At 47.0% G+C, this 11060-nt stretch overlaps 1 protein-coding gene across 3 annotated transcripts in view; it reads left to right on the top strand.

The window, feature by feature from the left end:
* Positions 1 to 1839: 1839 nt before the first annotated feature.
* PDLIM3 (PDZ and LIM domain 3) overlaps positions 1840 to 11060 on the top strand; it is a 140971-nt gene continuing 131750 nt past the window's right edge. For 2 of the 3 annotated variants that reach the window (XM_069631519.1, XM_069631517.1), the window contains exon 1: positions 1843 to 2092. In XM_069631519.1, the coding sequence (XP_069487620.1) occupies positions 2000 to 2092 (93 nt within the window). In that variant the 5' untranslated portion in view covers positions 1843 to 1999. Of the gene's footprint in view, positions 2093 to 11060 lie in introns of all 3 variants that reach the window. The other variant, XM_069631518.1, reaches the window with a different exon arrangement.

Below are 11060 nucleotides of genomic sequence, written 5' to 3'. Positions count from 1 at the left end.
GTGACTGGCAGCTAGGCTGGAATGAATGGGAGAAAACTGTTTAACAGGCGAGTCTCTTGGCTTGGAAGGCAGAGTCGACCACTGGAACAAAAGAACCGAAGACGAGCTGGAAGAGGACGGCTGCTGCAACTACTGGACCATTGGTTTGCCCAGTGGAGCCCTGCTGCAGGTACCGAATCGCCAAGTTCATCTTGACAGAAAAGCCCCTTCAAGGACAACTTCATCCTTTGAGTTGGTGGGACCAATCCACTCGTAATCCACCTGGATACCATTCTCGGAGCTGGTTAGGATTAACCAGGGGGAAGGACACCAGCTTTTTGTGCTTGAAGAACAGCAACCGGAATCGAAGATTTGCCAATTTGCCAGCTTTGTGACCAGTCCCCGTGTAGTGCAGGAGTCCCCCGACGTCCTCCCTCTTGTCCGCAGGACTGAGGCTCAGGTACAGCGAGATCTGCTAGGAACATAAGTCTTCAGCTGCATCTTTTTCTTCAATATAAGGTAATGTGAAATCCCGACCTAGAGAACTTACCTCTCACTGCACGGAAACGCATACCTCGTTCATCACCCCCGCTTAACCCACCTTGCTCCTTGGCATGCAATGTATACTGTGTCACTGTGTACAATCACCTGTGTATGTAACCATGTATATTGCCATCATTTACTATTAATGCACCCTGTAACCTTCCTGAAATGTGTAACTGTAACATGTAAGCTTAAAGTATTCTTGAACACGCGCCTGGATGCCCTTGGGTCTGGCGCGCACTATAAATAAATAAACAAAACAAACAAACAAACAAAAGTGCATACAACTTTGACAACTTGCAGGCCTAGTCAGCTTGTGACCCGACATATGAACCTTTCTTCTGTGAACTACTTCTAAGAACCGTGGCAAAGACTTTTCCGTTTTAAATACCAGAACCTTTTTACCTATACAAGACACTAGCCCATTGAGTTTGGCCTACCTATTGCATTGAATCAATTCCTCTGGTGAACTCAAACTATTTGCACTGTTTCATAGTAACTGTAATATTTGTTTATTAACTTATGCCTTTTTGATCCTACTTAAATGCTATTTTGCTCCTACTTCAAGTGAGCTGAACTGCTTAGTAATCAGTAGTGTAGTATATTGTGTGTGTGTGATATTGGTTGCCTCATTTAGTGAATGCTTTATAAATAATGATGTAATAAATTAATAAGTGTTTTTACCAAGAAACCTTGAGTATAAGTGTCTATCTGAATACTTGTCATTGTGGACCTTTGTGTAACACCCTTACAAGCTCACATTCCCTCTTGAGATAAGCCTGGCTGCTCAGCTTGCTACCAAAAACTGTGTTACAGACTTATACCAAAGGTTGGTGTTGCTTACACCTGTAGTCATAGTTGTGTGTAGTGGTCCCGGAGGGTACTGCATGCAATTCTGCCTAACATAAAGTCCAGACAGGCAGACGTTTTGAGGATTATTTAAAGGAGTCCTTTGGAGAGATGGTATGTTGGGTTACAGTAAATGCAGCGCCCGTAAAGGCATTTGTATATCCCAGTCTGGGTGCCATTCCAGAGTCATTGGTATCCTTCCTAGTGAGATTTGAGTTAACACGTCATCTATTCACTAACTCTTCAGTTTAAAAAAAAATGAAACTCAGAAAAGAAAACAACAGAGAAAAAAAATAGCCGCTTCAAACACCGACGCACCTCCACACACACACAATCCCATCTCAGCAGTGCTGCCCTGCAAGGCATGTGTTCATTCAAACCCCTCTCTGAGGCTGAGCCACGCCCCTCCACTGGTGCTCGGAGGAGCTGGCCGGCGAGTGACGTCACATGGGAGCAGGGATAAAGAGAAGATGAAAAGACCTGAAGGGCTCAGCCTCGGCACTAGCAGGAGGGAGCACGGTCCTGGGAAGCGGCTCTCGGGGCGGCAGCAGTGAGACGGCGACCCGGCGTCAGCACAGAAGCGCGCAACCTGCGCAAGGGACAGCACGCGCAAGCAACTTGACGCAAAATGCCTCAAAACGTGGTCCTCCCCGGCCCTGCTCCGTGGGGCTTCAGGCTGGTGGGGGGGATTGACTTTAATCAGCCTCTGGCCATTTCACGGGTACGTGGTGCCGCTCCCTCTGTTTTCACGCACGTTTTCGCTATGCTTCGCCCTAAACGCGCGCAGCCTCTGCCAAGCTTTGAAGTTGCCCGTTATGTTTCGTCACATGCGTCCGGCAAAGTCTCCTTGACAGGTCACGGAAAAGTTCGGAATAACTGGCCCTTGTGTGTGAATATGAGAGGAAGTTGGAGTAAAAGTTGAAAACGCTGTTTTAACGAAGATACGACCAAATTGCCCACTCCATAAATAGTGAGTGTGCACAGCTAAGCGCTTAGAAGCCCAAGAACAGGACTTTCATTGATCTGGGTGCAGAGAGCGCATGCGGATTCCCCGCTATTTACCAAGTGCTTATAAACAAAACGGTGTTGCTAAAGGTGTAATAAGAATGGGGTTCGTTTGCTATTTGTCGGCCCACACAGACTCGGTGTACGCTTGTGCTGCGGAAGGTGGGGGGTCCGGGGGGGGGGGGGGTTGGAGGGTCTGGTCTCTCTCTACGACCGACCCTTTGCCTGGGCGCTCCCGCGGTGATGCGAACAGCAATGTTTAGCTAACGCATGTTATTGTTAAGGTCTCTGGCTTAGCACCTTAAATGAAGGGAGCAAGTGCTGGGGTCATCCGTGGGGTGTGTCTGTTCTGGTGATGCAGCTGTTCACTAGTGCCCGGCAGGGGTATCAGTCAGCGCTGTGACCTAATGCTGCCCAGGCGCGCGCTTCATGTTGCGCGCCTCACGTTGCGCGCCTCTCTGGAACATTCAGTCGGATTGCCTTGGTAAGCGCAACTCCTGACACGGTGCCTTAATTACGCCTGTATTTTAAATTCATTTTACGGCTTCACACATGTTTGATTACGGCAATGATTACTGTCGTTTGTAAGAGAGTCGTGTTTTCCACGCTCCTGGAGAATGGATAGTGCCTTGAGTGTGCCATTATAGGCGCTTGGTTCTTTGGGGGCCTGTGCTGCAGGCTGCCAAGTGTTCCAGCGCATTCCAGTTATTGAATAAGTAGATATAGCCAACGGAGTGGACACAAATCCAAGCGTCCTTTCAAATAAGGAATGAATGGAGAAAATAGAGGGTCAAAGACGCCCCCCATTGCACCACATCGCTGCATAACCTGAAGCATTGGAGGGCCATTTATAAATGGCTCTAATATAAATGAGGACCATTTATAATGTAGCGTTTTGGGCTCGCAGGGCAACAATATGCGCCCTCAGCATTTTCGGGGTATACGTACACCGAGCTGCAGGGCTCCCACCAGTGTGGTCATGGTGAACGAAAGATGCCGACTTCCAGCATTTATATAATACGTTCCACATTTACCTACAAAACAACATGTCAGTACATATGACGGCGAATTCCACCGCAACCCTGTTTCATAAAAAGGGGTGGGTTGCCGTGAAGCACAATCCACCAGTTGTCATCCTGTAGCCGCGCCATTCTTGTCACCGATAAATAAAGTACTTTGGGCATTCAATTGAACTACTCAAATATCCAATATACAAAGTCCCTAATAGAGAGAAAATAAGGCAAGTTTAGGTCAAAGTATACGCTCATATTAACTTGCTCTCGGATCTCCACAATAGTTAACATTGCATTGTAAAAAGCTGAACATTCCAGAAATTGCATTAGAATAGAAATTGCATTATCAAAAGCCTTCGAAGTGGGCGGGAGCGGTTGGGAGCAGTGCTCCTCTACATTTTAAAAAAAAAAAAGTTTTACTGTTCCTATACTTTTATTTTAAAAAGAAACCGTTCCAGAATGGCTTAGTTTTTAAATAAAAGTGTAGGAAGAATTTGAAATTGCACTGCACTGAACGTTCCCTTAAACAGCAGGCGCGTTTGCATTGCGCATAGGAGTTTGGTGTTTGTGGAGAGCGTGGGCAGGCCAGCAGGGAGAATAGTTCCACTACTTCTTTTCGTACACTTTATTTTTTTTTAATTTATATGTTTATATAGCGCTGCAGTCCGCAGACATCAGAGTGCATTCGACCATTGCAAATATTACTGATTCAAATATCAGTGATACGCTGAATATTGTGCCTCCATTAAGCAGAAATAAACCCTGAGAGGAAGAAAACATTGTCACTGGGCTGCCCAGTTCCCACCAGGCTCTTTGGAGCCCTGTTAGCGCGTGAGCTAAATATAGGCCTTGTTTGTGGTGGGGTTGCAGTGCATGTGTGTGGGCGGCCCATGGCGCGCGTGAGAATCCCCCATTAACTCAATGAAGAAACAATAACTAAAGGCCCTGGCTTTGCCGTGCCCTTTTAAGGGCTTCTGGGAGGCACATGGCTTCCATTATCTGCGCTAACAAATATTTCTGCAGTGTCTGCTTTATATTTGGCCCATGTTTAGCTTTCCAAAGGCCAAAGCCTTACACGCTCAGCAACAAGGGATTAACTTGATAGCCAGCAGCATTTCAAGGAAGAGGTGGTTTGTATGCAGTATTTCTAATAAAGCAATGTCTCGTCATCCAGTTAGTGTTGTAGCATGCAGTAGCGGTACACCCCATTTCGGCGCTGCCGGTTCGGCGCGGTCCGATTTGCCGCGACCAGTTCGGCGACGGGATGTTTTGGCGCGCGGATGTTTTGGCGCGGCAGTACATGCCTGCCCATTAGTTACTGTGTTCCGCTGCACCTTTCCATTGTAAAACCTTAAACTATACGTAATGAATCCATTTTACTGTAAACATATGCAGCCAGGGTTTTCCAGCTCATTATTTTGAAATGGGCATCAGTGTATTTCAGCCGGCTGTGCAATTATTTCCCAATATGTCAAACCCCCACCCCAAAGGGACGAGGTGACATAGTTTGAAGCATGCTGCCATTACCTAAGGCACCTTTGAACCCGTTGCCACACACCGCCCTTTCGAGCATGGCGAGCATTCTTTAGTTTACACTGAGCACTTAGTCCACGCCCCCTTGTTAGAGACCCACCTTGATTGCTCATGCCACTGAAAGTACTGTTTACATCACCACCCCTTGTGCTATATTTATTGGAGGCGGAGTAGGATGCCAAGGTTTTCATCTTAAAGATAAGACTAAAGGAGTTAAACCCATCCATCCTCTTCTCAGTGCTGCGTTTGCTGGTTGTGGCAAGAAGGAAGGAAAGACACGCAGAGGGGCGGAAGGGCAGTATTACCCAGCATCGAATCCTTTAATTTCGATGCAGAAAGTTCAGCGTGGGCTGCCGCGCCGAACCGGCTCCTGCGCTGAACTGGCTGTGGCAAATGGGCCCGCGCCGAACCAGCCCGGCCTAAATGTCCTGTTCCATGCAGTAGACCGCGAGCCAGAGCTGCCTGGTTTTGTATTGTAAGAATAATCACCCTTGCCATTCCCAAATGATTCTTTTTTCTGTGTCCACTTTAACCTTACTGGACTGTGGCGGATTACTGATTTACAAAAGTAGTCCTCATCAGTGGTCAGTGTGGGCCTGCTGCCACAAGGTCCAGCCATACAGGCTTAGCGTTCCTCCCTTCCGAGGCCTGCATTCTGGTGGGTGTGGGCACACTGCAAAGGTGTAGAATCAAACACGTCATTCTGCCCTTTCCTCCGTCCCCGTGCCATCCTGGTGTGGCCATTCGTCAAACAGGGATTTGCGGGCAGAATGGAATGAAAATCCCTGTTTTACACACAAATAATTACAAGAATCGGGGCCTATTTTTTGGGAGGGTCAGAAGAGGTCAGGACTGGTGATGAGGTGACTTGTTATATGGGACAGGTGACTTGTTTGCCACAAAGATTGTGTTTAAATTCCAGAAAGGGGCATCGAGCCTCTGGTGACTCGATGGGCCTCATTACGAGCATGGCAGTACGGTAACAATGGTGCCGGTGAGGCACCGGCACTGTTGCTACCTCACCACCATACTCCGAGTTGTGCTCGCGGGTGCCTTCAATTCCACCAGGCCTGCCTTGGCGGAATAGAATGCACCGCAAGCACACCTCGTGGATGCACCGGCACCGTTATGAACGGTGCCGGTGCATCCATGCTCCCCATTCCCATTCAGCCCTATGGGGCGGAATGGGGATGGGGAGTGCGTTCAAACTGGCAGCCGTGAATGGGTAATTACCGGTCCACCAAACTCGGAATGGACCTTTAATTGCCCATTCGCGGGTGCCGGTCCCGGATGCAACTCCGGGACTACTGGCACGGCTACCGCCGGGGTTGTAATGAGGTCCAATGTTTCTGGTATCTACGCTGTCCAACTTGAAGAACATAGGACCAAGGTTTGAACAGGAACCAGGAAGATATATTGCAGTTAAGGACTGTTGAATGGATGATAGGGAGCAGTAAGAATCGGGGCGATAGCAGATAAGAAAGTAAAACGATAGGAAAACAGAGCAGGAGGATATAAGAGGCAACTGAGTTGAAGAATCAGAAGATCAGGTGCCATGTTGGGAAAGGAGAGTGTGAAAGCAAGACACATCAGCAAGGGCTTGTTTCTACAGAAAAGCCCAAGCGGATTATATAATGATTAATGTGTAATTATTCCGAACGTGAAGTATTTTTCACTCTCAGCTAAGGACCGAGGAGCCCCAGAGGAGTTGTTACTGTGTGGTGCCCATGGAACCTTTTGTTATGTTGTACTACTTTGATTTTCTCTCGCACAATGTATACAACATGGTTGGCCACTTGGGGCTGGGCGTTGACCAGATCACAAAACAGCCACCTAATTGTTGATTGAGTGGGGAAGAGAACATTTTTCAAAGCTGGGCTGAAAAGCTAGATAGTCTTGCAGAGTCCAGTGCACGTAGGGAACGTAGTCACATAGGTTCATAGCTCGGACAGTGAAGGATTGCCCCTTCCCACGCGTTTCCGTCGCATTTGCTGGGCCTGACATGGTATAACATGTACCAAATGTAGGCTTCTGCACACAGCTACTGAGAAATGTTGTTAACAAGGAAGGGCACAGTAGGCCCTCTCCCTGAAAGATACGCATCCAATGCCCTTAGAATGTAGCTATGGTATCAGATGAGCGAGCACAAGGGCATAAGCACGTAACTCATAGAATGTGGCTCTTATATAGCAGGACAGTTCTGTTCTAAAGAAGGAGGACATTCATGAACAACAAAGAGGTCTTCAATCGGCCAGGCTGGGAAATAGGTTAATGATACTGATAGCAACCTTGCTGTGATATCTTAATAAATACATTTTAAATGCAGAGGTATCCAAGAGTAGAGTCTCACAACGACAGGTGGGCAGTAGCATTTGCTTTATTAGTGTCAGGCTATATTAACTAATTTAGAATTGTACAAATGATATTTCTTCAAAGTAGTTGGTGTAGTTATCCTATTCAGTTATAGAGTTGAATAAAATAGAAATTACATTTTGCCACAATATTCATATGTTATACATTCTGGTATCAGGGTCTAGAAGCCATCTCCTGCTTCTCAACAGTCATTGGGCTTCATGACAAGTTTGCCGGTCCGGAAACAAGGGTGACGGTAAACTCACAGGCACCCTTGTTTCTGGACCTGCAAACTACGCGTTTGCCTGCCGGAGCCGCTATACCCGACCGGTCTGACCCTGCCGGGTGCAGCGGTCACGGTAGGGAATCCCATCACGGAAGCACCGACACTGGTTGCCAACAGTGCCAGTGCTTCCGTGTCCCCACTCCCATGGGAATGGGGATTGACAAATTTACTGGCACCTAACTTCCTGGCCGCTGGACTCGTAATGAGCCGGTGGTACCAGGAAGTCAGGTGCCGGTACATTTTTACGGGTCCGGCGGCAACCCGTCGGTAGCACCGGCAGGGTTACCGCCGGACCCGTAATGAAGCCCATTGTTTCTAATTATTTGCAACAGGTATGGAACAAACAATTAATACTGGTGTTTTTTTTGAAAGTCTGGCTGGAGAGAGGGTTAGGTCTCTGCCAGAGTTCTTGAAGATGCAAATTAGAGTGACTGTGAAGTCAGCTGCTTGTGATTCGGAGAGTGTTTTTCTTGGTACCATTGAATCTTATCTGAAGCAAGCACCATATTGGAATGCAGGACCTGCTTGTAAATGTTACTGCTACCTATGTGTGTCACTTCTGTGATCATGTTTCCATTCGGTGTATGTTGTCCATGGGTGTAGAAACAGTCAGCTGTAGCATGTACTAATACATTATACTGAACACATCACTGCATTCTATTATAGCCTATATCTAGATGTTTGACCTCCTAAACCTAGAGAGAAAATAACAGACTACGGGAATGAAAACAGGGTAGCACATCGGCATTTACTTTATTTTCCTACACGGTCAGTGGTAGAAGTGTAGAAGTGTACCAAACAAAAAAAGCAGTGGAACTATGGTCTCGGCAAGGAAGAGGGTCGGCAGAACTATATTGCAACATGTAACATGGTGTTCAGTTGGGGCATTGTAATAGTCTAGGTGACTAGTAACTGTCATGAACCACCGTACACGTCCCTTCTGGACTTCGTGGTCCCTGACCCATAGGGGACTGAACTCAACGGTACTACGAAAATGGCCGCTGAACGCGGAACGCTGTTTGCCAGTCTCCGCATCGTACGCACTACGTTCTACAAAGCAGATGCCCCCGCGGCCCTGCGCGTCTCAACGCTACCGCTTGCAGTAGTCAGACGTGTTCAGTAGGGATGTAACGTTATAACGGTATACCATTAAAGATACCGTGAACCACTTCATTGAACAATAATAACCGTCACATTGTTTATACCGGTATACCGTTTATATCGTAAGTGTGCTTTTCAATCTGATTTGGAAAGGCTGCAGTAAGAAAGTGCTGCGCAGTCTTGGTCTTGCACTGTTGGATGTGCCGTCTGCCAAGTAGTTTCAGTTGGAGCAGTTTTTAATGCCATTCCATAAACCACACGTTCCTGACACAAAATCAATATGTTAACAATAGGACGAATAAATACAGTGGCAAGAAGGAAAAGGGTTTACTTTGGGTTGGCGGCTTTGGGGTTTATATATTTATAATGGATAATGTTTCCTAAACATTTGACAATGGGGGGATTTCCCTGGTTCTATCATTGAATTTACATATATTAAGTCACACTGTGAAATTCACTCATCTCTGTGGGTATTCCCTGCTGCCATACCAAAGGATAACATGTCCGTGATTACTGAACACCTTTTGGCCCGCAAGTAAACTAAAGGCTGTGAGAGAGAGAGAGAGAGAGAGAGAGAGAGACGGAGACGGACGTATACTACCATCAGCCTCCATTGATCTGTGGCATGCAGGTTATCAAGATGGCAACATGTTCATCTTCACCAGTCGCCATTGGGAGAGCTAAAAGCCTAAATGACCACTTAAGAAAAGCTATTCAGTTTGCTTTGCCAGTCACAGCAGGGACCCCCCCCCTCTCCACACGTGTGTTTGGTGGAAGCAAGGGGTGGCTTTCATTGGAAAGTATGTTGAAAATCCCAATTCTGGACCTGGGTGCCTGGTTTTGTTTGTGATAATAAATCTGACAATTTAGGACCTTTTAGAAAATATTTAAGATTAGTTAACTCCACCTTCTATACCGCGATAACCATGATATACCGCCATTTGGCAAGAAGGTTATCGTACCATCATAAAACTAATACCGTGACACCCCTAGTGTTCAGCCGGAGTTCGTACAGCGATTACTTCTGAATCCTGGTTCCCTGAATCTCCTCTTCCTTCATCCTCCCCTTTTTTTCCTCACCTTGCATTCCTGGATTCTCAGCGCATTTGTATCTCCGAGTGCGCTCCTCGTCATTCCTGGACTTTTTTACCGGACATCTGAACGCTTCCTGGAGTCGGGTCACAAACCGCACACTGAAACCCGAGGACCCATGCACAGGGTTGTACAAGACGGCTTCCTCGATTCATGTTTAGTGCACTTCACCTTTAAGCCTTACTACTTCTGTACCCACAGGGCAAAGGTGGGCTTTATGATTTCACATCTCTTTGGGAATGCACTAACCTGGGCAACTCCCTTAATTAATTCGAGTGATGCTCTCCTGCATGACTATGATGGTTTTGTGCAGGCACTAAAGACCATGTTCGATCGCCCAGAACAGGTTTACAGTGCCCAACACCGCCTATTGGATTTCCAACCAGGATCCCAGGATATGCTTACCTATGTGACATGCTTTAAACAACTTGCCAAGGAAGCAGACTGGTCCTCAGAAGCCTGTTTCACCCTATTTCGAAGAAGTTTGAATGAAGAGATAAAAGACGAGCTAGCCAGGGTAGCTCGCCCAGGTTCCTTCCAGGCTCTCATGGATCTTTCCTTACAAATTGACTTACGTATCCAGGAAAGAAAAGCGGAAAAGAAGAAGACTAAAATACCCTACCAAAAGGCCTCTACAGAACATTCCTCTAGACCTGAGCCTACTTCTTCCTCGACCACGGACCCAGAACCCATGCAACTAGGAGCCTTCCGCGGACCCATAACTCCGCAAGAAAGGATGCGACGGATACACACTGGTCTGTGCATGTAGTGTGCCTCTGATAAACATCTTGTGAGAGAGTGCCTTATTGGCCCTCCACAGCGTTCGGGAAATGCCAGCTCCCGATCCTAGATGGAGCACAGCTTCGGGAGAGAGATGTTTGCTCCACATCCATTCCATCCTTGAACTCTCTTGGACAAAACAACCTTGTGATTTTGCAGGCCTTTCTATCGCCTTCCAAGAAAGAATCTTATCCCATTCTGGCGTTAGTGGATTGTGGGGCCATGGGGATATTCATAGATCATGATTGGGTCACTACCCATAACATTCCATATGAAACAAGAGACATCATGCAACCTGTATCGATGGAAGACTTCTCTCTTCAGGACCCATTACCCTGCAAACCAAAGAGATCCTGCTTTCGATAAACCACCATCAAGAAAGGATCAAATTCGACGTCATACGATCTGCCCACTACCCAATGGTACTGGGTATGCCTTTGTTACAGAAGCACAACCCCTACATCAACTGGACAGCAGGATCCTTGTTTCTTGGTTCAGAACATTGTATGTCCCACTGTTTATCCCTG

The sequence above is a fragment of the Ambystoma mexicanum genome, chromosome 6q, assembly GCF_040938575.1.
Source record: "Ambystoma mexicanum isolate Mex_15411 chromosome 6q, UKY_AmexF1_1, whole genome shotgun sequence".
In the NCBI taxonomy this organism is placed as follows: domain Eukaryota; kingdom Metazoa; phylum Chordata; class Amphibia; order Caudata; family Ambystomatidae; genus Ambystoma; species Ambystoma mexicanum.
Note: the sequence above shows the minus strand (reverse complement) of the source record. Positions and strands in the feature narration are given on the sequence as shown.